Below are 26,522 nucleotides of genomic sequence, written 5' to 3' on the forward strand. Positions count from 1 at the left end.
GAGATACAATTTCAAAATTTCACTTTTTTGGCAGATTTTCCATTTCAATATTTTTTTTCCAGTTACAAAGCAAGGGTTAACAGCCAAACAAAACTCATTATTTATGGCCCTGATTCTGTAGTTTACAGAAACACCCCATATGTGGCCGTAAACTACTGTACGGCCACACAGCGGGGCGTAGAGTGAAAGGTGCGCCGTTTGGTTTTTGGAGGGCTGATTTTGCTGGACAGTTTTTTTGACACCATGTCCCATTTGAAGCCCCCCTGATGCACCCCTAGATTATAAACTCCATAAAAGTGACCCAATCTAAGAAACTACACCCCTCAAGGTATTCAAAAGTGATTTTACAAACTTTGTTAACCCTTTAGGTGTTGCACAAGATTTAATGGAAAATAGAGATACAATTTCAATATTTCACTTTTTTGGCAGATTTTCCATTTTAATATTTTTTTTCCAGTTACAAAGCAAAGGTTAACAGCCAAACAAAACTCATTATTTATGGCCCTGATTCTGTAGTTTACAGAAACACCCCATATAAGGTCGTAAACCTCTGTACGGGCACATGGCAAGGAAAGGAATGCCATACGGTTTTTGGAAGGCAGGTTTTGCTGGACTGTTTTTTTGTCCCATTTGAAGCCCCCCTGATGCACCCCTAGAGTAGAAACTCTAAAAACTCTAGAAACTCTAGAAAAAAGTGACCCCATTTTAGAAACTACGGGATAGGGTGGCAGTTTTGTTGGTACTAGTTTAGGGTACATATGATTTTTGGTTGCTCTATATTACACTTTTTGTGCGGCAAGGTAACAAGGAATAGCTTTTTTGGCACCGTTTTTTTTTTGTTATTTACAACATTCATCTGACAGGTTAGATCATGTGGTAATTTTATAGAGCAGGTTGTCACGGACGCGGCGATACCTAATATGTATAATTTTTTTTTTATTTATGTAAGTTTTACACAATGATTTCATTTTTAAAACAAAAAAAATGTTTTAGTGTCTCCATAGTCTAAGAGCCATAGTTTTTTCAGTTTTTGGGCGATTATCTTAAGTAGGGTCTCATTTTTTGCGGGATGAGATGACTGTTTGATTGGCATCTATTTTGGGGTGAATATGACTTTTTGATTTCTTGCTATTACACTTTTTGTGACGTAAGATGTTAAAAAAATGGCTTTTTTTTACACAGTTTTTATTTTTTTACGGTGGTCATCTGAGGGGTTAGATCATGTGATATTTTTATAGAGCCGGTCGATACGGACGCGGCGATACCTAATATGTATACTTTTTTTTATTTATGTAAGTTTTACACAATAATTTCATTTTTGAAACAAAAAAAATCATGTTTTAGTGTTTCCATAGTCTAAGAGCCATAGTTTTTTCAGTTTTTGGGCGATTATCTTGGGTAGGGTATGATTTTTGCGGGATGAGATGACGGTTTGATTGTTACAATTTTGGCGTACATGCGACTTTTTTGATCACTTTTATTAACTTTTTTGGGAAGTAAGGTGGGCAAAATTTAAATTTTATCAAAGTTATCTATTTTTTATTTTTATGGCGTTCACCGTTCGGGTAAAGTAACATGACCGTTTTATAGATCAGGTCGTTACGGACGCGGCGATACCAAACATGTGTAGGGAATTTTATTTTTTTCATTTTTAATCAGTGATAAACGTGTTTTTTGATTTTTACTTTATTTTCACTTCACTTTTATTCACTTTTTTTTTGACCCAGACCCACTTGGTTCTTGAAGATCCAGTGGGTCTGATGTCTGTATAATACAGTACAGTACAATATATATTGTACTGTACTGTATTTTACACTTTGAACAGATCTATGCCTTTTAGCACAGATCTGTTCAGCACCATGGACAGCAGGACGCCTGAGACGGCGTCCTGTTGCCATGGGAACCTTCCCAGTCTGCTCAGAACTTCGCAGACGGGGAAGGGTAAGGACAGGGCTGCGGGGGGCTGTCTGGGGGCTCTCTCCGTCTCCATCGGGGGGCTGCAAAGGCACAGCAGCCCCCCGATGGGAGAGGGAGGGAGCTCCCTGAGCTGTTAACCTTTTCCATACATCGGTCCGTACGGACCGCTGTATGGAAAGGGTTAAACGGCTGACATCGCATCGCAGATGTCAGCCGTTTATACCAGGGTGCCAGCAATGTGCTGGCACCCTGGTATACCCACTAGACGCCAACGATTATTCAAGGGGAGGCGGGCGGGGGATCGCGATCCCGCCTGCCGCACCGCCCGCCTCCCGCACCGCCCGCAACCCTCCCCCTGCACCTCCCACCGGGCTAAAATCATGCAGGGGTGCAGGGGGGGGGGGAATACAGATATATTTTAGAAATACTAAAGTTTCTGATCCCCGCGGTCCCAAACCGCAGGTCTGAATTGACCTGCGGTTTGCCGCGATCGCCGACATGGGGGGGGTCACGGGACCCCCCCGCGCATTTAGCCTAGGTGCCTGCTCAATGATTTGAGCAGGCACCGGGTTCCGATCACTGCCGGCCAGCCGGCAATGATCGGAACAACACATGACGTACTGGTACGTCATGTGTCCTTAAGGACTCGGGAAACATGCCGTACCGGTACGTCATGTGTCCTTAAGGGGTTAAAAAGAAGGAACGCACCAGTGAGCTCAGAAACACCAAAAGACCCGGAAAACCACAGAAAACAACTGTGGTGGATGAGTGAAGAATTCTTTCCCTGGTGAAGAAAATGCCCTTCACAACAGTTGGAAAGATCGAGAACACTCTCCAGGAGGTAGGTGTATGTGTGTCAAAGTCAACAATCTGGAGAAGACTTCACCAGAGTGAATACAGAGGGTTCACCACAAGATGGAAACCATTGGTGAGCCTCAAAAACAGGAAGGCCAGATTAGAGTTTGCCAAACGACATCTAAAAAAGCCTTCACAGTTCTGGAACAACATCCTATGGACAGATGAGACCAAGATCAACTTGTACCAGAGTGATGGGAAGAGAAGAGTATGGAGAAGGAAAGGAACTGCTCATGATCCTAAGCATACCACCTCATCAGTGAAGCATGGTGGTGGTAGTGTCTTGGCGTGGGTGTGTATGGCTGCCAATGGAACTGGTTCTCTTGTATTTATTGATGATGTCACTGCTGACAAAAGCAGCAGGATGAATTCTGAAGTGTTTCAGGCAATAGTATCTGCTCATATTCAGACAAATGCTTCAGAACTCATTGGACGGCGCTTCACAGTGCAGATGGACAATGACCCAATGCATACTGCAAAAGCAACCAAAGAGTTTTTTAAGGGAAAGAAGTGGAATGTTATGCAATGGACAAGTCAATCACCTGACCTGAATCCGATTGAGCATTTCACTTGCTGAAGACAAAACTGAAGGGAAAATGCCCCAAGAACAAGCAGGAACTGAAGACAGTTGCAATAGAGGCCTGGCAGAGCATCACCAGGGATGAAACCCAGCATCTGGTGATGTCTATGCGTTCCAGACTTCAGGCTGTGATTGACTGCAAAGGATTTGCAACCAAGTAGTAAAAAGTGAAAGTTTGATTTATGATTATTATTCTGTCCCATTACTTTTGGTTCCTTAACAAGTGGGGGGCACATAAGCAAACTGTTGTAATTCCTACACCGTTTACCTGATTTGGATGTAAATACCCTCAAATTAAAGCTGACAGTCTGCAGGTAAAGCACATCTTGTTTGTTTCATTTCTAATCCATTGTGGTGGTGTATAGAGCCAAAAATGTTAGAATTGTGTCCATGTCCCAATATTTATGGACCTGACTGTATGTGGGGCAAAGGAGACGCCTCCAAAACGTGTGAGTAAAATGATGGCCGTTACCACTATTAAGATTAAAGCCGTGCCCCCGGTGAAGCCACTTGATTGGGGTCAGATAAGTGGGTCATCCAGTTTTAGTATAGTAAGAAATACTGGAATATGGAATATAGTAACAAAACAGATGGAAGAAATTTAAAGGGTTGTCCAGGATTAGAAAAACATGGTTGCGTTCTTCCAAAAAACAGTACCACCCCTGTCGATGGGTTGTGTTAGTTATTGCACCCCTATTGGAGTCAAAAGGACTGAGCTGCAATATCACACACAACCTGTGAAGAGGGGTGGTGCTGTTTTATTAAGAAAGCAGCCATGTTTTTCTAATCCTGGAGAACCCCTTTAACACTGCAATGTCCATGTCTGGGGCTATATTAGTGTGCTCGGCCAAGTACCCGAGTATGATGGAAGTCAATGGGAGACAACCAGGCACCCCCTGCTCGGAAGACAAAAAGTTCTCCGATTGTCCTAGCATAATATTCAATAACCTTTCTATACAGTTTTGTCATGTAGAATCTGCCTCGTTTTTCATAGAGTTATGAACAGCGCCCTCTATTGGATTTTCCATGCAAAAGGCTAATAAGCTTGTCATAAGAATACAGTCTAATATTCTTGTCAGAAGACTATGAAACCAATAGAGGTCACTGTTCATAACTCAATAGCGCCCTCTATTGGTTTCATAGTCTTCTGACAAGAATATTAGACTGTATTCTTATGACAAGCTTATTAGCCTTTTGCATGGAAAATTTGCGATTAGAATATTCACGATCTACAATAGGAGGATATCTGACACTGGGAAAGCTGGGCAAGGCTACTTTCACACTTGCGGCAGAGTGATCCGGCAAGCCGTTCCGTCGCCAGAACTGCCTGCCGGATCCGGCAAAACGTATGCCAACTGATGGTATTTGGACTGATTAGAATCCTGATCAGTCTTGAAAATGCCTGATCAGTCAGAAAAATGCATTTAAATGCCGGATCCGTCTTTCCGGTGTTATCTGGGAAAACGGATCTGGCATTTATTTTTTTTCACCTTTTTTTCAGTCTGCGCATCCGGCATTCAGGCAAGTCTTCAGTTTTTTTGGGCCGGAGATAAAACCGTAGCATGCTGCCGTTTTATCTTTTGCCTGATCAGTCAAAAAGACATCCTGATGCATCCTGAACAAAATGCTCTCCATTCAGAATGCATGGGGATATGCCTGATCAGTTCTTTTCCGGTATTGAGCCTTTTTGATGGAACTCAGTGCCGGAAAAGAAAAACGCAAGTGTGAAAGTACCCTAATAACTCAGTGATAAAATCGGACACTGGGAAAGCTGGTTAATAACTCCCAATCTACACTGAGTTATTACCCAGCTTTTCCAGTGTCAGATATTATCACTGACTTATTACATAATTATTACATAATATTCGCTATATTGCTATATATTCTTTTTTTAGAATATTACGAATATTCTAAAAAACAAATATATAGCAATATAGCGAATATTATGTAATAATTATGTATTAAGTCAGTGATAATATCTGACACTGGAAAAGCTGGGTAATAACTCAGTGTAGATTGGGAGTTATTAACCAGCTTTCCCAGTATCAGATATCATCCGAGTGTAGATCGCGAATATTCTAATCGTTAATATATTCTAATCGTGAATTTTCCATGCAAAAGGCTAATAAGCTTGTCATAAGAATACAGTCTAATATTCTTGTCAGCAACTATGAAACCAATAGAGGGCGCTATTGAGTTATGAACAGCGCCCTCTATTGGTTTCATAGTCTTCTGACAAGAATATTAGGCTCGTCATAAGACTGTAAAACCAATAGAGGGCGTTGTTCATAACTCCATAGCGCCATCTATTGGTTTTCATAGTCTTATGACAGCTGAAAAACAAGGCAGATTCTGCTCATTTGCATGTCTTTCCCATAAGCCCATGTTTATGCAAATGAGTTTTTACATGACAAAACTGTATAGAAAGGTTATTGAATATTATGTTAGGATAATTGGAAAACTTTTTGTCGCCCTGATATTGATCTAGGTGTGCAGGTCCACCCAAGCCATCCAATAGATGCAAAATAACTGAGGTTTACAGATGAGAGCTGGTTTGGAATGTCTCATAGTACATTAGGCTGCCATTGTAAGGTATTCTGGCTGTTATCTGTCTCATGGATAGATGGATGGCTTGTACATACCTGGCTTTTGGCATATAGTTTTTGTGTGGTTGTCTATTGTATGTTGTATATAATAGGAGTCTAAGATGCATCCAGCTATCCTCTTAATGCTGTTGCTAAACCATTTTGATGGGGTTTCCATCAATTTCTAACCTTTTTTTTATGAACCAGACAGCCTCTTCTCTTCCGAGCAGGGGGTGCCCGATTGTCTCCCATTGTATTAAAATGTATTCGAGCACCCAAATTATTCGGCCGAGCACTATGCTCGAGCCGAACAGGTATTCAGCCAAGCATTCTCGCTCATCACTACAAACGTAATATCTCTGGGAGAACACCATGTAATTATTTTCATTGTACTGTACTGTGGGACCTAAAATATAGGGGGACATTTATCAAGACCGGCTTTTTCATTGTGAAAAAAAAAAAAAGCATGTGCTACTTCCCATTGAAATGCATGGAAGGCTGTTTTGAGGTGTTTTTTGGAGTTGATTTTGAGGCGGAAACTCAGTGTGAACTGGTCCTAATTGTGCATTTTATTACCTGCCCCGTTGGTGGTATCTGAGCTCCAAAGCCGAAGGCCGGGAACATTTTATCACTAAAAAATAAAACAAATGCAGAAATTAAGGAAAAAGAATGAATAATATACAAGTATACTAGTCAGTGGCTGCTGACGGCTAATTTCACATGAGCGAGTTCTGTCCGGATGCGATTCGTGTCGCGAACGCATAGCATCCATCTGAATCATGACCCATTCATTTCAGTGGGTCTGTGCACACGTTTTTCACGCATCATCTTCTTTGCGTTCAGGAAAAATTGCAGCATGTTCTATATTGTGCTTTTTTTCACGCAGCCCTGGCTCCATAGAAATAAATGGGGCTTGAAAATCGAAAGGCCTCTGGATTCAATGCGTTTTTCACTGACGATTGCTAAGGGTACTTTCACACTAGCGTTTTTGTTTTCCGATATTGAGTTCCGTCACAGGAGCTCAATACCGGAAAAAAAAACGTATCAGTTTTATCCTAATGCATTCTGAATGGAGAGCATTCCGTTCAGTATGCATCAGTTCAGTCCCTCTTACGTTTTTTAGACGGAGAAAATACCGCAGCATGCTGCAGTTTTCTCTCCGGCCGAAAATACTGAACACTTGCCGGCATTAATTTACATTGAAGTGTATTAGTGCATGCGCAGACTTTTAAAAATGCAAAAAAAAAATAATACCGGATCCGTTTTTTCCGGATGACACCGGAGAGACGGATCCGGTATTTCAATGCATTTGTCAGACGGATCCGCAGGTATAGCAGAATTGGGGGGTTTTGCCAAACCCACCCATTCTTGCACAACCCCTTTAAGTTTTTGTGATGCAGGTATCACTATATATGAACATGCGCTCGCTGACTACAATTCCGGGACAGCGGGCACTGTAGATGCTATTTTATTCTATTTCAAATTTGTCATAAGACTATGGGTAGAACATTAGTTATGGCTTTGATCAAGACAATCTGGGTAACACTATAAAGTATTATTATGTAACTCCTGGAAATAAAACATCTTAGTTTTGCTAAATAGCTATCACAGTAACATTATTCAACATTACGCCAGATATCTCACCCCCACATATCCTCAAGACAAAACGAAGAAAAAAAATATTAAGACTCACGTGTCGTAATCCTGAATAACCAAGCCCACTGACCAGATGGCATGCAAGTACTCATTGACTCCGTTGGGACTAATGTAGTGCAGGGAGTTTGGTGATTTAGGATCGCCATTTGATCCCGTGAAGTCAATTCCAACCTATTATAAATCACAGTAAACAGAAGTCACGATATAAAACACCACAGCTGTTCCTTTATATAATCCAAAAAAAAGATTCAATAAGAAAAAAAACTTTTTCTCTTTTTTACATTATGTTACGATGGGAGAATATTTTGCCCCAGTCATGGTGTAAATCCATGTCACATACTTACAACAAAGTTCATCTGGCATCCTCCCATAACGTAGTCAAGAAATGTGTATTCTACTGTAATCTAAAAAGAGAATAATCATAAGTAAGTGATGGTAAATAAATATGGCAAGCCATACGCATGCTCATCATTTTCGAATGGAGGGTAAACCACTGCCAGGCTCTTCTAGCAGCAGCTTATGTTCTCTGAGAACAAAAGGATTGGGCAAGTTGAAATTGTACAGCCTGATCCTTCCTTTCCCCAGTGGCAGATGCTGGGCCTCCCCACATGACATTTTTTTTTTATTTTGAGGTGTTTTCAGTAAAAGATCAAATGTTGTTTCTGTAGCTTCTTTATCTAGATTCCTTAATCTAGATTGAAGAAAAAAGAGGATATTTGTGCGTAGGTGAGGAACTAGTTATTTTTTAGGTTATATTTAATTTTTATTTATTTTTCTGTAAGCCATCTTTTATCAGATTCATGCATTAGTTGACCCACTGTGCGAATTCCCTTTTCTTTCCATTCTTTAAATAATGGTCTGTCTTCTCCAGGAGTAAATTCTATGTGGTTCCATAGTGGCATGTGTTTAGAGAAGAGATACGGTAGTTTGTGAATTTTTCGGATTTCTTTCCATGTTACCAGTGTGTCTCTTAGGACTATTGATCTCTTTGCTATGTTCGGCCAGTAGGTGTATTTTGTGTGCAAGAGACTTTTGAGATTTTCTGGAGTTATTAATGCTTCCACTAAGGGCTTGTTCACACGAACGTATGGGTTTCGTTGCCGTATGGCGGACCGCATATGCAATAAAATGGACACCGTTCCGTGTGCATTCCGCATCACGGATGCGGACCCATTCACTTGAATGGGTCCGCAAATCCGGAGCGGTGCGGAACGGAAGCACGGAACGGAAACCCACGTTAGCACTATGGAGTGCTTCTGTGGGGTTCCGTTCCGTACTTCCGTTCCGCACAAAGATAGAACATGTCCTATCTTTTTGCGAAACGGAGGGATGTGGACCCATTCAAGTTGAATGGGTCTGGACAAATCCCGGAGTCCTCAGGAACGTTCTCCGTGCATTGCAAACAGCAAATTGCGGCCCCAATGCATGGAACTGAATCCATACGTTCGTGTAAACAAGCTCTAAAAGAATATAAGAACTTTGCCATAGAAATTTTGTGAACATTTTGTTTATGTTTGTTGTATCTGTATGTTTTAATAATATAGGGATGGTTTGAAGTGGATTTAGTAATTTTGGAAATGTTCCCATTTTTAATTTTAGTTGACATCGTCCCATTAATGATAGTGGTAAATGTTCCCATTTTTTTAATTTTTCAGTTATTTTTTTTGAATAAAGGGGATAGTTTAATTTATATATTGTGTCAGGGCTACGTCCAATTTTTATCCCTAAGTGAGTGATGTGTGTGGATATTGGTTTTAGATTTATGCCTCTCTGACACCAGAACTGTTCAGATTTGGGATTTTTTTTAGTTCTAATAATTGACTTTTAGATATGTTAATATACAATCCTGCTATTTTAAGTCTTGAATATGTGTCAGTACTTTTTTTTATTGTTTTTGTGGTTGGGACATAAATAATATTATGTCATCTGCGAACATAGCTAGTTTTACTTCTTTTTTGTCAATATTGATTCCCTTTTATAGTTCTGATTCTTCTAATGATCTAATGTTCTATGGCCAAATCAAACAGAAATGGGGATAGGGGACATCCCTGTCTTGTTCCTTTATATAATTTAAATGTGGGAGATAGGAACCCTGGTGTATGTATTCTGGCCATAGGTTTTAAATAAAGGCCGTTGAGAAACGTTCTAAAGTTCTGTATGTTCATTTTGTCGAGCACTGCCCCCATCCAGGACCACCTTAGATTGTCAAATGCTTTTTCAGCATCTAAGGTTATTAATGTTGGATGTCCATCTGGTTGGGAACAGTGCTTAGTTCTTTCTAGTATAGTTAAAACCTTTCTAATGTTGGTGACTGATGCTCGTCCTTTGATGAATCCAACTTGTGCAGGTTTTATAAGTTTTGGCAACAGAGAGGCTAGCCTATCTGCCATTATTTTGGATATTATTTTAATATCTTGGTCTATTAGAGAAATCGGTCTGTATGATCCAGGAATTGTTGGGTCTTTGCCAAATTTTTTGGAAGTAATTTTATATGAGCAATATTAGAATGTAGCGGTATGTCGTTAAAGAGCATAGTGAGTGTTAGTGTGATATCATCTTTTAGTGTTTTGTAAAATTCTCCTGTGTAACAGTCTGGGCCTGGTACTTTTCCATTTTTGATTTGTTTGATAGCATTTTGGACTTTTAGTTCTGTGAGATCTTTATTAAGCATTAGGTTTTGTTTGTTAGTTAGTTTTGGCAATTGTAAGGTTTCAAGGAAAGAATGTAGATTCATATCTCTGTTGTCTTCGAGATATAGTTTTTCATAAAATGTGTGTAAAATAGTTTATATCTTAGGATTTGTACGTATTGTTCCTTGTGTATTTTTTAAAGCTAGTATATGGGAGGTTGTGTGATGTTTTTTTGCAAATCTTGCTAATAGTTTTCCTGCTTTGTTACCGTATTTGTATAGGGTGGCTTTGTAAGACCGACCATATAGATTTTATTTTCTATCCATAGTTCAAAATCTGATTTTGCAGTGATCCATTTTTCTTTGTTTGTTTAGTTAGGTTGTGTAATGAAAGCGGTGTATTCTTCTTTTAATTTATTTCTGGCTTTGTTGTATTGTTCGTTTATTTTGCGTTTGAGTGTGGTTATATATGAAATGAATTGTTCCCTTATTACAGTTTTTGTTGTTGTCCAATATAGATCTGGTCTTGTTTGTGATTTTTGCTATCCGATTCAAATTCTTTCCACAATTGTTTTAGTAATTCTATGAAATTGTCATCTGAAGTTAGTTGTGATGGGAATCTCCATATGCATTTGTTTCCTTTTATATGTTTGGGATGAATAGATATTGATATTGGTGAATGATCTGAGATTACTAGTTGGTTGACATAGTCGTTGACATATTCCTTCACTGATTAGTATGTAGTCAATGTGTGACCATGTTTGATGTGTGTGTGAAAAATGTGAGAATTCTTTTTCTTCTGGATATAATAAATACCATGCGTCTTTTAGTTTATTCTCTTTTATGTACTCAGGTAGTATTTTATCCCTATTGCGTGTAGTGCTGGGGCTTATTGTCTGTGTTTGAGTCATTTTCTTTCTGTCTTCTGATGTGGATAGAACTGTATTTAAATCCCCTCCTATTATTTTTAAATACATGTTGTCTTGTATATGTTCTGTTAAATTATGTAAGAATTTTCTATTTTCGCTGTTTGGTCGATATATATTGTATATAGACCAGTGTTCACCATAATGTTCTGTTAATATTTGTGTCCATCTTCCTTCATTATTATCATGTGTGTTGTGAAGTATTTTTGAATAAAGTAAGGACTCCTGCTTTTCTGTGTACTGCTGATGAGCCATATACTTCACCTACCCAGAATTTTTTCATTTGTTGAAAATCTGGGGTTTCTAAATGAGTCTCTTGTAAGAGAGTAATATCTAGATGAAAACGTTTAAGATGGCGTAAAATCTTTGATCTTTTATTTGGTGATTTTAATCCTTTTACATTCCATGAGATTATTTTCATGTTTTAATTGCATCTTTGTGTGTGTGTATCATCATCTTTTGTGAGAGAATGATACTTATAATGTATAACAGGCATCCTCAAACTGCGGCCCTCCAGCTGTTTCAAAACTACAACTCCCAGCATGCCCGAACTGCCTACAGGTATCAGCCTACAGCAGGGCATTGTGGGAGTTGTAGTTTTACAACAGCTGGAGGGCCGCAGTTTAAGGATGCCTGATATACAAGAATGGTCTAGAGTATTTAGTTTTAAGTATTTTTTCTACACCTGTGTCTTTTACAACTATTTTCTTAAATATTAATAAAATAATATACCATAAAACATAAGATATGTTTAGCTGTATGAGATTAAATATGAGAATGGATTGTTTTGCATTTTCATTTTTGTGCCTCTCTCTGTTTTGCATTTTGGACCTCACTTTTTCAGATATTTTGAGGATGTCCCATTAAATCTTCCCATATTTTTTTTTTCATTATTTGTTTTAAATTTACCCTTTAAAGAGGAGTGAGGGATTGAGAGTGGATGAAAAAAAATGTAAAAATAACAGTTATAATTGTAAGATTTTACTGTTTCTCCTACTGATATGTAAGACATCACTTTTTCTACATTTCAACATGAAGTGCAAGGAAAAGGACTTGGAGGATAGTAGGATTTAAAAGTCTAAATTATCTAACCCTCTATCGTTTCTCACCCCCATGTTCCCTACCAGTCCAGTGCCTTAGTTCCTTGTGGTTTTCTGTATATTTAGTTGATACATTTTTGGAAGAGGTGATCTGGATCTTTCACAGGTTTGGGTGCCCTTTTGTGTGTCTCTTTTTGTAGATTGGTGTAGTCTATCTTCATTTGGTGATCTCGTTCTTCTTTGTGGTTGGATGGTCGTCTTCTGTTCCGTTCTTGGAGATGTCATTGTAGTTTTGTCATCAGTTAGTGATCTGGATCGCTTTCGTAGTTGGTTGGTCTTTTGTATTTCTCTATTAGAATATATGGATGTGTTTCGATCTTCATTTGGTGAGCTGGTTCCTTCTTGTTCTGAGTTTGTTTCCCATTTAGCTGATGTATAAAGATGTTGGTTTCTATTTGGATATATCATGTCCTTTTTGAGGATTTTGTGTTTGATTAAAGCTTCTTCTGCTTCATCTGAGGTGTTATAGCTTGCTATTGAGCCATCATTATAGAAAATTCTGAGAGTAGCTGGATACATTATTTGGAAGCGAATTTTCTTATGGACTAGAACTGTGCATATGTTACTGAATGTTTTCCTGCGTTTTGAAACTTCAGCTGAATAGTCTTCAAAAATGAGGAGCCTTCTATTTGTAAGTGATCTCATTATTGCTATTTTGTCGTTGTAGGCCAGGTATTTTATGATTATTTGACGAGGTCTAATTTTTTGTAATTCTTTGTTAGTTAATGTTGCATTGCGTGTTTTGGGGTCATGGCTTAACCTATGCGCTCTTTCAACTGTGCAATTGTGTGATAAATCGAGTAGTTTTGGAAGTTCATTTCCACAAAAATATTGCACGTCTTCTTGTTTTATTGTTTCTGGTAGTCCAACAAGGCGTAGATTGTTTCTTCTGGATCTGTTTTCAAGATCTTCTCATTTGTTGGTCATTTTTTTTGTTTTCTTGTTGGAGTTGTTTCATTTGTTCAAGGTGTATATTATTTAAGTTGTCAATTTGACACACTCTTGTTTCTATTTCAGATATTTTAGAGTGTATTATTTCTTGTTGTAGAGTTATGAGGGTGGATTGTACTGTATCTTATAATGTTTTTTTAATATACGGAACACGGCGTAAAGCAACTTCAATTGCTAAGCGTTTATAGTCTATGATTTTTTTCAATATTGTGTCTATATTTACATCTTAAGATGTGTCATCCATTGGTGAGGAAGATCTTTGTGGGGATGGTATTTCTTTAGTTACAATTGGTGGACTGGGTGATCTTTTTTCCTGTTTTGGGGGGGGGGGGGGTTTCATTGTAGGGATTTTTCTTTTCCACTTTTTTTCCACTGTTATATACATTGTTTGTCCTTTTATGTTATATCAGCATAATTACAATTTTCTATTATTTATCATAAGATAGAAAAACAACTATTAATTGTGGATGTTATATTTTTCTATTGTCCTTTTTTAGACTTTTATTTTATTTATTTTTATTTCATTTACTTTGCTATACGTGTATCTTGGATTAAGTTTCTCATTTTTTTTAATTTAATTAGGTAGTTATTTGTATCTGAAGAAAAGGAAAATATCCGGTACTGGAATGATATTCAGTAAAAACTTCCTCTTTATTAAACATAACGTAAATCCAAATACAAACAGATCCTCGTAACGACTAAGGACACCTGTCCGAAACGCGTCAACAACCGCTTCGTGCGAGGATCTGTTTGTATTTGGATTTACGTTATGTTTAAAAAAAAAAAAAAAAGTTTTTACTGAATATCATTCCAGTGCCGGATATTTTTCCTTTCTTTATATTAACCTATTCCTTACGTGCACGCGGAGTTTCTACACAAGGTGAGCTGGATATGTAACATTTTGGAAATTATTTGTATCTGTCTTATTTTACTGCATAGCAGTATATGATCTGTCTGTTTCTTCAGTTGATGCTGACTATTTTAAAACTGTGTCAGCTGTCTCATGCAGGTCTTTACTTTGTATTTCTATGTAATGGCTGTTTGTTTTTCTTGTATATCTCCTAGCCTTTATCTCTCCCCGTCTCCTTCTTTTCTGTCAGTCACTCGATGTCTTTTATAGCTGGACTCTGTTTCTTATTACCTTTCTTTTATGATCATGTTTTTCTCAGCTGGGTCTATATTCTGTGTTTCTGATCACTCTTCCTTCTCTATTTATTTTTCTTATCTCCTCTCTTTCTTTTCTCTGTTCTCTCCTCCTTATCTGTTATAATTTCAGTCTGTTTTCTTTTTAGGCCTCATGCACACAGCCGTTGCGATATGCGAGCACCGGCCGTGTACTTCTCGCAGCACGGATGCAGACCCATTCACTTGAATAGGTCTCTATCCGTCCTGGCCGCCGCACGGATGTTGCCCGTGCATTGGGACCGCAAATTGTGGTCCTCAATACACGGAACGGCCGCGTGCATGAGGCCTTAATCAGCCTTCCTTGCTGTAATGAGCCCCGAGTTCGTTTATCCTCCATGACACCCTCGGCTAGTGATGGCGTCTGCTGCTGCCGCCTGCACTCCAGTGTCTGATAGCAGAGCTGTGATAACGCCTCCTTATTTCTTTACTCTAGTTTCCTTTTAGGTCATCATCTCTTACAATGTGTCTCTTATTTAAGTGTGTCTTTTGCCTTTGTGGGTAATTTATTGCTGGTCTGTGGGGGATGTTATCGGGAGCTCTTCTCTCACACTCCTCTCATATCTGCGCCTGAACCAGAAGTCGTCTGGGTTGTCGGTTTCCAGACTAAACAACCCCTGCAAGGCCTGTTTCACACTTGTGTTGTGGCTTTCCAGTTTTGAGAGCCAGCAGAGGATCTCAAAACCAGGCCAAAACTGATCAGTTTTGTTGGGTTTTTTGACCGCACACAAAACCGCTGCAATATGCGGTTTTGTGTCCGGTCTGCGAAACGGAACAAACCGGATCTGGCAAAAATATCAATGTAAGTCAAAGGTTCTGGATCCAGTTTATTTTGTCAGCGAAAAAAAACGGATACGGCGCCTATTGACTTACAATACCGAATCCGGTTTGTTCAGTTTAGATTTAATACAACCGGATCTGGCTGAAACGGATGCATCCGGATGTATTAAATGGCATGGATCCGTTTAATTACAGTTTTGAGATCCTCTGCCGAATCTCAAAACCGGAAATCCACAACACAAGTGTGAAACAGGCCTAAGTAGGACAAGCTAATAGCACTGACTACTTGTCTTCCCAAATAGTAAAATCTTAATCCACCAACCTGGCAATGCTTGACACTGACTACCCCAGAGTTTCTGTAGCTTTTCTTCTTCTGCTTCTTCTTTTCATTTATGCAGTCAAATTCCACCTGTAATGACAAAAACCTCATTAAAGTTGTATTATGCATCCAGGGCATTTAATGAGGCTAGAAGCGAGATGAATTAATGGAAGCATTACACATAAGGTCTATTCACACTGTGTGCATCTGATCGGCGGGGGTCCGACACCCGGGAACCCCTGCCGATCAGCTGTTTGAGAAGGCGGAAGGTTATATGATGGTTGTGGTGTACAGTGACCAAAAGCGGCTGTGAATCCCAGCTCTTTCACAAAATAATTGCCCATAAAACTTTAAAGGGGTTTCCAAGTATTTTTTAAATTTACTAAAGTGCTGATCCACCACAGCTACTGTCATCTTCCCCTGGCTGCAGCCAGTAACATTGTTAAGCTGCAGTGGTCACATAACTTAATAGGATGGAAGAATTTCCTCCGGCTACTAATACCTAACCTGTTCCCCTTAAATAATCACACAGACACCAACTTGCTTTGGTGAAAATGACCATGACGGCCAAACTTTATTATTCCACACATTATAAGCAACATCTTACACCATATAACATGAATAATAATAACAGGCACTTTAACACATCCTTCAACGTTATCACCTACTGCACCGTAACAAGGATCCTGGAGGGCAACCCAAACAAGTGGTATCCTCCCTAACCGTCTCACCTTATACTTCAAACTTACCCTTGGCCGCACTCACCGACCCAAGGGCACCAAATCCTTGAAGTATACAAGTATCTCCCCCTGTAGGCCTTTTAGCCCAAACAGGAGCCCCATCCTCGGCATTAACAAACCACATGAGATGCAGGCGCCAAAATGTCATGCATCTCTTAACCATTGAATTGCTCCCCAGGATCCCATATCAAGCAGCCACCAAAAGACCACCAGTGACACCTCACCTGTGGGCGTCCCGCCACACCTTAAGGGCCGTCTCCAAACCCTCCTGAATACCCAATGCCCACATGTCAATGCCCACGTCGTTAAGGTGCACACCATCTGCTCTCAAGAATTGAGGCGACGCTGCCTCCAATTCCCGATGACGTACCACTAAACCACCTTGCCTGCGAACAAAACGCCCCACCTCTTTATTCAACTTCGCCCGGGCTTTATTAATACGGTCCACCGACCTGGCCAACCGCCAACAACGTCTCGCAACCACCTCCGACCATACAACCAACAAATCAGGAAATTCCGACAATAAATCGCAGCACATCTAACTTAATATTCCGAATCACATCCCGCGATCGACGCACCCCCAGATCGTTGCCACCTACATGGAGCACTAAAATATCAGGTGGCCGATCTAAAGTGGCACACATATGAATTTCAGGCAAAACCCGCCCCCAAAGGAGGCCCCGCACACCAATCCACTGGATTAGCAGCTCTTCTGTCGGGAAACCTAATTGGCGTCTGTTCCGTCTAACGTCAGCTCGTAAGGCCCCCCAATGGACGTACGAGTGCCCGAATATCCATGCCAGACAAGGCGCCGCCCCTGAAACAAAAAACAAACAAACAGAGTTGTACCATAACCACCAACGCCAAGTCGATCATATCGCTCTTAGCAACCCCTCCCCACAACCATTCATAAAAGATGAGGCCGAATATAAGATTGAAAACAATCCGACTCCCAGTGCCTAATACGTTTTATAACCTTTTCCCCCAGACCCCACCTCAGTTGCTGTCCCTATCCGAAATGAATGAGATGCATAGTCATTAGCAGGCAAACCCGCGGCCAACAAGCATTTTCTAAAAAACAGATACAAATTGAAAGCGAGACAACTGCGAACCGTCCTGGTGAACCAACAATGTGCCTGCACTTTCAGGCCGCACACCCAAAAATTCCTCCACACAGCGCACTGGACAAAGCACCAACCCCCCCAACGACCTAAGCCACAAAACCACACCTTTTCCTTCCTGATCAGTTTTAGACTTGCGTACTACACACCACAAACCACCTTCCCACAACCCTACATCTTCCCGCAACAAACCCCCACCACCCGTGCGACTTGCTGCTACCAATTCTGAAATTCGAAAGGCTCTGAAAAAGGCTAGCGAAAAAGCAGCCCTAAACAAACGCACTTCAAATTCGGACACACAAACCGACTCCGCCTCCTCCCACAACATCTGCAACACCACAAAAGAAACTGGTCTTAGAGTGTCCCTCCGAATCACACCGCGACGATAACCATTTAACGCCTGCCGAACCACAAAACACTTAGACACATCAGCCAGTCCCCGAAGGCGCAACCAAAAAGCCACCGCCGCTACCCTCTTTGACGCGACCGAGAAAGACAAACCCGCAGCATAAAAACGTACCCACCCAAAAGACCAATAACGTCCGAAAATCATCAACTGAACTGCAACCACCCACCCGCTCTATCAACTCCTCCCACAAAGACCACACCAAGGAGTAGGCTGACCACGTACCTCTACTAAGCGACCGCCTAATCAGGTCTGCTGACAACCCCAAGGCCACACTCCAGAGCCATTGGGGACAGGGCAACCCCTGGACTTCGGCACCCGGCGCCAAGCTGCCGAAGCGATCCCACTGAAAACGAGAAAGGGAATCAGCAAGTGAGTTATCTACTCCCGGGACATGCACTGCAACAAAACATGCATTCAACCGCAAACCCCTCAACACTAGATGCCTGAGTAAATTCAACAGCGGCGGGGAGTTGGCTGTCTGACTATTAATCGCTTGTACAACGCCCATATTGTCACAGTAGAAACGCACCCGCCGATTCCTAAGCCAGTCCCCCCATAACTCAGTAGCCAAAACAACAGGGAAAAGTTCCAACAATACCAAGTTGCTAAGGAAACCAGCCTGTTTCCACTCCACCGGCCATGCCTCCGCACTCCATTGCCCCTGACAAAAAACACCATATCCACACGAACCTGATGCATCCGAAAACAATTCCAAATCCACACTACTAATCGCTGCCTCCATCCACATAGACCGCCCATTGTACTCCCAAAGAAAAGTCTCCCACACCGCCAAGTCATCCTTTACCGCAGCCAGTAACCGCAAGTAATGAAACGGGGTAGTAACCCCTGCTGTAACCAGCGCCAAACGACGACAAAAAACCCGTCCCATCGGCAAAATGCGACAAGTGAAATTCAATTTGCCCAAGACCGATTGAACCCGCCTGAGCTTGACCTTCTTAGCCCTCCGTAGGAAGACAACCTCATTCAACATATCAGACACCTTGTTTTCCGGCAGCCGACATTCCATGGCCACACTGTCAATCTCAAAACCCCAAAAACGTTATGACCGTGGAAGACCCCTCAGTTTTTTCCGCCGCTAAAGGGATCCCAAACCTCGCCGCCACTCGCTCCATCGTATGTAACAAAATGGCACACACCCTGGATTCGGCTGGACCCAAGAACAAAAAATCGTCCAGATAATGCAAAACCGAATTCCATCCCGCCTCCTGTTTCACAACCCATTCTAGAAAAGAACTAAACGATTCAAACAATGAACACAAAATCGCGCAGCCCATCGGCAAACAACAATCAACGTAGAAACAACCCTCCCATTGAAAACCAAGTAAATGCAAACTATCCGGGTGGATGGGCAACAACCGAAAAGCAGCCTCAATATCCGTTTTTGCAAGCAGGGCGCCTTGCCTGAAACGCCAAACCCACCGCACCGCCGCATCAAAAGACGTGTACGAAACTGAGCACAACTCATCAGCTATCCCATCGTTCACCGACCCCCAGCGGATAGGACAAATGATGAATAAAGCCTGAACTTATTGGGCTCCTTCTTAGGTACTAAACCCAAAGGGGAAACCCACAAATCCGGCAAAGGACATTTCGTAAAGGGGCCTACAACCCTGCCAGCCGCCACCTCCTTCTCAATCTTATCCCTCACAACGCCCGGGTGGCGCAACGCTGAGGAAAAATTCCGGGACGCCATTCTCGACCCAACTAAACTACACAGAATAATGAAACCCCCAGTAAACCCCGCCAACAACAACTGAGCTACCTCCCTATTTGGATACCTCCTTAAATAGGGCTCCATCTCCACCCTTAGGCGCCGCCATCAACCGCATCCAAAGACCAATGTCCTTGTGATCCCACCGTATGCTAGGCCTAACCGCCTTCCGCTGCCGGAACTGCTCATCATACCTAAGCCACGCCACACCCCCATAGGTCCGATGAGCCTTCCGATAGCATCCATATAGCAGAAAAGGGCCGAGCAGTGTTCGGGCGATTTTTCCCCAACTACGCTGGCCAAAATCGCAAAGGCTTGAAGCCAATTTTGAAACGTACGTAGGATCAATCTATACTGCCTCCTTTCTTCCTCCTCCTTTTTACTCTCATCCGGTTTACACCTATCTAAATTAAATTTCTCCCATGGAAGCAATGAGAAAATTTCTACATATTCATCCTTCCATATCTTTTCCCTAATCTCCTGTTTCAAGTGAGCCCCCAGCGGTCCCTCAAAACACATATATTTCCCCTTTTGCCGCGTCCGCCAACCGAACACCATCCCCCACGTCACCTCTAACTCCAGCCACCACTCCCGATCCTGAGGCCTGTGTACCGGCAGCGGCGACACTCTAACCAGCCCCAACTAAACCCCATACCATCCCCTGTTCCAGCGCCCCCAACGAGCCCAAACTGACGCCGGGGATGCGGGCGCTCCGGTACCCAACCGCGACCGCAATGACAGCATACCAGACAATACCTCCCGCGCCAAAATTTCAGAACCCCCCCCACTATGCTGTACTGAACCCCCATCCCCCCCCAACAGGAATCTGACACAACGTCCTCTCACCTGGCCGTCCCCGGATGGATTCTCCGGCAGCCGCAGGTCCTCTCCTAGGCGTCACCACAGGCGTGCCCGGCCTGTATGGCACGGCGTCCTCCACCGACGAGACGTCCCTTCCGCCTGCCGCTGCATCCTCTTCTGGATCCACTTCTCCCTCTTCCAGCAGTGATACCTCCCCCTCATGCTGCCGACGGAGGGGGAGGGTACCCGTCTTTTCCGCTGTAGTGGGGGCCTCATCACATGGCCGCAGTCTCCTCATCAATCCAACCCCTACCGGTCCAGGCTCCACAGCTGCGGCGCTGTAAGCCGCGTCCTCGTGCCGTTGGTCAGGGGGCGGAGCCACAGTATCTGCTCCTGTAACCAGGAGGGTGCCTTGTCGCCGACTCACCGCTAGGGGCCGCGACGCTCTCGCCTCTGCACTAGCTTCACCGCACTCCCTGGTCCTCGTGCGATGGGGCCGCCGGCCTGAAGACACTTGCCGCGGCGCAGGAGACGCTTCTACCTCCCCAGCCGGAAGGCCCAAGCCGACAGGCAGCCCGGCCGCACTCCCTCCACGCGCCGCAGGTAATACACTCCTGGCTCGTTCCCCGCGCAGAGCATCTCGCGGGGATACAGCCGCATGCGAATACTCCCTCCCCCCTGCAGCAAGGAAGACGGGCCTGGGGCGAGCCCGGCCCTCTCCCGCCGGCCTGCCATGCGATACTGGATTCCTCCCTGGTGTGGCTCCTAAGGCGTCGGCGGACTCGGGGGGTAGATTCAGGGCTCAAGCGTTCAGGGGCACGGATCTCCTAGCCTTGCTAGAGCGAGCAGCCATAATAGGAGGAGAAGGGGGATTCAAAGCGGACTGAATGGTCTGCTGGAGGAACTCTGCCCTGTGTACCTCCACAGCAGTCCTAACCGCCGCTAACAGCTCTTCTAGCGAACACATGACACCACAAAACTCACTGGCTCTCCGAAACACACTGGCTCTAAACTGGCAACTGCCCAAAACCCCTCCCTCTACACCTTAAATACAGCCCGCCAACCTACTAACTCCAACCCCTCCTTAGTTTAAACCAACCCTTACAATACCATATCCTAACAACATTAACCCCATCCTAGCCTACAGTCTTTCCTCCCAAGTCAATCCGCACTACGCTAGGTCTGCGCCTCGCTCCATTGCTATTATTCCAGAAAAAGCTGCAGCGGTCTTGCGTCTTATGATTGACTGCATCACTATACAGAATGTCACCGCTGCAGCCAAACAATATGTCACTGGTTGCAACCCAGAAAGAAGACAAAGCAGCAAAGCTGGATCGGAGTGGATGTAGTAACGGACTTCAGCGGCCAGGAGGTGATGAGGAGAGGATGAGCGTGATGATAGTTGCACAAATTGGAATTGTATTACTCACAGTGACTGTTCTCCTCAGTGCTCCCTAGGGTGGTGCAATGATGGGAAGGTTGCAACTTTTCTTCCCTTTGGGGCACTCCCTGGTTTTGGGGTTCTCCTGCCTGGTGTTAGTTGGTTTGCCTTTGGTGTAGGTTGGTTTTGAGATGCAAGGCAGGGTCTCCTGAAGTGTGAAGCAATGATGAGGCCAGGTTTAATGCAACAAGTCCACTGTACTTTACTGTACTGAGGCAATTCAACACCAGAGGGGGAGTTAGGTTGCCATTTTTGAATGTGCCAATGAAACTCAAGAGTTGAAGTTGTTGAAACCACTCCTATCAAGTTAAGGAGCCAATAGTCTTTTCTTAAGGAACACCCCTTTTGTGATGTCATGTCTGCTATTTAAGTGAATGTAACTTGAATAAAGCTCTCTTGTGCAGGGGGATGAGAAGATCTCTTCATGAAACCAACTTGTGTGTCTGGTCTCATTAGGAAAGCAGTATGGCGAGCTCATACTTATACTTCTAATTGATTTGGCACCACACAAAGAAGATGAGAATCGCATGAATTGCGATAACACAGGCACTGATCATATTAAATGCAGTCTTTATAGTTGGCATATGCAGTTTCCCAAGGCTGTATATGGGAGAGTGTATAAGGTAGTTTAATAGTCCAATTTGGGGCACTCTCCTTTCACTCAGTCTGTACAATCTCTCTTTTCGGCCTAAGGGCTTTAATTTCTCTATCTTCAAATATCCTACCCTCAGCAGGATACAGGCTCTCTAAACAGATGGCCAGTCTGTACATGTAATATGGTACGGGCCCTGAGGTATATTGTCCCAACCAGAATGCAGGGAAGTCTGTAACTTCAACATAGGTGTTACCCTTTCAGACCCTCTCCCTTATGTGACTGCTGGATGTGCTACTAAATCCAGTAGCTATTTCCCTCAGGGTCTGGCACATTTTCTGTCACTTGTTCCTTGCTGCTTTTTGTGGTTTACTCACTCACATTTTATCCTAGACTGAACCACTTGCTCAAACAAGGGAACTTCCTCCCTTCCCAAACACAGCCTATAGAACACACAGTGCATAAAGTACAATAAAAAAAATAAAAAAAAAACATTGGACAACCGCTGTAAAAAGAGTTCAAGGGATATCCCAAGCACAGTGGCCTATTATTCTGTAAATTATATCAGAATAACTAAAGGATAAATACCCCTTCACATACCAGGCTCCAAAACTCGAGTTGAATTAATCTGCTCAGTTTATTGCATTTCCATAGTAATATATTTTCACGCCATGAGAAGGATATTTACTTGCTGCTTGTTACTTACTGGCATTGAGCGACTTGCTTCCTTTAGGGTGGACATCGTGGTCTGAAAGATTCCAATCAAGTCATGGGAGCCATTACTGTCGTAGTCATAACACTCAACCTGAAACACAGAGATCAACTCAATAAGGCTATTTATTCTACATGTATAACAACAAGCTGGAGAATTTATTGGAATTTGCTATAATTCTGGCAGTGCTATACTGACATCCACCAGCAGGCTGTGCCAGAGAGCAGCATGCTAGGATACACGGCAGGCATGGCTGGGGCCTTCACAGACATCGGCAACCGCAATCTCATTCATGGGGTGCCGATGGGAGACAGAGCCAGTAACCGCTTACATGTCAATGTCGCTTTTGCAGACGGCATCTATGGTATTAAATGGCCTGGGTCTGCTCTTCTAGTGGTGCAGGTTGTTACAGCAGAAAAAAAACGCTGTGTAAAACAGTACTAGCAAAGTGAATAAGATTCATGTACACTTTGCTTTTCTCTTACGTACGGATTTTAAAATCTACAGCATGTCAATTGTTGGTGCATTCTGCACGTTCTGTAGTGTGGTTTTCCCCCATAGACTTCGATGGGGTTATTGTTATAAACAGAAAGTCTGCAACAAAAACTGCATAAAAAACACAGAAAACGCACAAAAAACGCAATAAATTTTGCAGATTTCTGTGGAGTTTTTTGTGTGGTTTCGGTGCTGATTTCTTTTGGATTTTCTGCATACAAATCTACACTGTGTGCAGGTACCCTAAAAGGAGATTTCAGAGTCAAACATTCATCTATACGTTTCCTATTACATCAGTTAAATGGAATTTCTTCCATTAGAACATTAGTATCCACAAGGTCAGAGGCCTTGTCCGTGACGCCCTACAGTCATGCATGAAATGCTGAAAACCTCTGCCCTGTTTACTATATACAGATAGTGGAGTTTATCAAACACGACCCATACTGCAGCACGCTTGTGTGCAGAAGACATAACACACAATGTAAAGTCCTGGAACTTTCTAACAAAGTTCCAAGCCATTTTCAATAACTCTCCGTGAATTAAAACTTTTTGGTTATACCAAAGTCTAAAAACTTGTCCTAACCATGTGCTGTTTACACCGGTACAAAAAGAGAACCCACACACACGTGCAGTTTTACTACAAATCAACGCGGTTTTCAATGCTCATTTTTTTGCAAGTGTTTAAGATATGTAAAAAAAATGCTGCAAAACAAATTGCGGTAAAATTGATGCGCCTTGTGTCCACATCTTTTGAACCATAACCATTATATGTAGCCTTAGCCTAAGGCTCCTTTCACACGGGCGAGAATTCTGCGCGGGTGGAATGCGTGAGGTGAACGCATTGCACCCGCACTGAATCCGGACACATTCACTTCAATGGGGCTGTGCAGATGAGCGGTGATTTTCACGCATCACTTGTGCATTGCGTGAAAATCGCAGCATGCTCTATATTCTGCGTTTTTCACGCAACACAGGTCTCATAGAAATGAATGGGGATGCGTGAAAATCGTATAGCGTCCGCAAGCAAGTGCATATGCAATGCGATTTTCACGCATTGTTGCTAGGAGATGATGTTAGAAAATTGATAAAATTCTATTTACTGTATTATTTTCACTTATAACATATTTATAAAGGAAAATATTAGCATTCTTAATAAAGAATGCTTAGTAAAATGTTGCTTGAGGGGTTAAAAAATTAACTCACCCCATCCACTTGTTCACGCAGAAGGCATTGTCTTCTTTCTTTAACTTTCAGGACCTGCAAAAGGTCCTTTGATGACGTAACAATCAGCGCAGGTCCTGCTGAATGAAGATAGAAGGATCTTCTATCTTCATTCAATAGGACCTGCGCTGATTACGTCATCAAAGGTCCTTTTGCAGGTCCTGAAAGATGAAGAAAGAAGACTATGCCGGCTGCGCGAACAAGTGGATGGGGAGAGTTAATTTTTTGTTTTATTTTTTAACCCCTCAAGCAACATTTTAGTAAGCATTCTGTATTAAGAATGCTATTATTTTCCTTTATAACCATGTTATAAGGTAAAATGATAAAATGAATAGAACACCTAACCCAAACCCGATCTTTAGTGAAGAAGTCCGGGTTCGGGTCTGGGTACCACATTGTTTTTTCTCACGCACATGCAAAGCGCATTGCACTTGCGCGAAAAAACTGAACATCGGAACGCAATCGCAGTCAAAACTGACTGCAGTTGCATACCTACTCGCACGATTTTCCCGCAATGCACACGCAACGCATCCAGAGCAAATCCGGGACACCTGTGTGAAAGAGGCCTAAGGGTGCATTCACATGACCGAAACGTGGATCTGCAAAATACACATGACGTCCATGATGGATCAGTTTTTTGGAGTTTTTTTTTGCGAACCCATTGACTTCAATAATTCCTTAGTGCGCATTTGCGGCCAAGCACATGAAAGCCATGAGTAGTTATCCTATATGAACGTTTAAAGGGGTTATCCAACTCCTATAAAGACCTCCAGAATGCCCTACTCTAGAGCATACTTACCTGCTCCCCAGCACACGCGTCCCTCCGGATCCCTGCACGGCCGCCGCTGCATCTCCAAGTTGCGCGGATCAAAACATCTGGCAACAGAGGAAGCAGCCGAAAGCAGGCCGCGACTGTGACCAACCTCCCTAGTTATCTATAGGAGGGGCCCTGACATTCTGAGGGTCATTATGGGGATTGGATAACTCCTTTAATTTGTATCACACAGTCATGATTTTGTGTACAGATGAAGTGCTGGAACTTTCTCCGTGAGGTTCTGGTCATTTCAAATGGTGCAAAATAAGTATGAAAATACTGCCTTGTAAACTCAGCACAGATCTACAATACTGACATTTCCTACAAGAGTAACTACACCCATCTGAAACTTTTGATTTGTTATAGGGACATATCATACGTTTTGACCGGTGGGGATCTCAGCATTGAGACTTTCAATTGAGGCCGTCTTCACTTCCGTGGTCTGCATTGAGGAGAAGCACCACTCAGCTGAGTGCTTCTAACGCCTCATTTTGGCGATTGGCGGGGGTCTTAGCACTGGGACCCTCACCAATCAAAAATTACTTTTGATATGTTTTTTTAAGATTTAAAAAGTAAAAAAAAAAAAAAAAAAGCATAGTTACTCTTTCATTAGGTTATTCCCTTTTCTTTATAGGAACACAAGTGAAGCTCTCTTTTATACATCAAGTAGCATATTTTACAAACTTAAAGATGCCTACAAAATGGCAGTAGGCAGGAGACAAGAAGTCTAGCGTCTTGTTCAGACCACCAGACAAACATTTTAGTATAATTTCTCATCTTACAAGCTCATGCTATATACAGTAAGATGTGCCCATATTCTACCCACTCAACACAAAATGACCATAGCAACTCACCCGGATAGGCTTCTCCATGTCCCCATTACAGAGAGCCTGAAGTGGTATCTTGAAGGGTCTCCACACAGGATTCAGATTGTTTTTAATGACCTACAAAAATATAGAGACCT

At 42.4% G+C, this 26,522-nt stretch overlaps 1 protein-coding gene across 2 annotated transcripts in view; it reads right to left on the reverse strand.

Moving 5' to 3' along the window:
• Positions 1-26,522, reverse strand: part of CPNE3 (copine 3) — an 83,878-nt gene that overhangs the window by 12,904 nt on the left and 44,452 nt on the right. For both annotated transcript variants that reach the window (XM_040431877.1, XM_040431878.1), the window contains exons 7-12: positions 26,413-26,502; positions 23,023-23,121; positions 15,484-15,570; positions 7,938-7,997; positions 7,631-7,764; positions 6,514-6,568 (exon numbers count right to left, since the gene is read on the reverse strand). In XM_040431877.1, the coding sequence (XP_040287811.1) occupies positions 6,514-6,568; positions 7,631-7,764; positions 7,938-7,997; positions 15,484-15,570; positions 23,023-23,121; positions 26,413-26,502 (525 nt within the window). The remainder of the gene's footprint in view (positions 1-6,513; positions 6,569-7,630; positions 7,765-7,937; positions 7,998-15,483; positions 15,571-23,022; positions 23,122-26,412; positions 26,503-26,522) is intronic.

Source organism: Bufo bufo, chromosome 5 (genome assembly GCF_905171765.1).
Source record: "Bufo bufo chromosome 5, aBufBuf1.1, whole genome shotgun sequence".
NCBI classification, from domain to species: domain Eukaryota; kingdom Metazoa; phylum Chordata; class Amphibia; order Anura; family Bufonidae; genus Bufo; species Bufo bufo.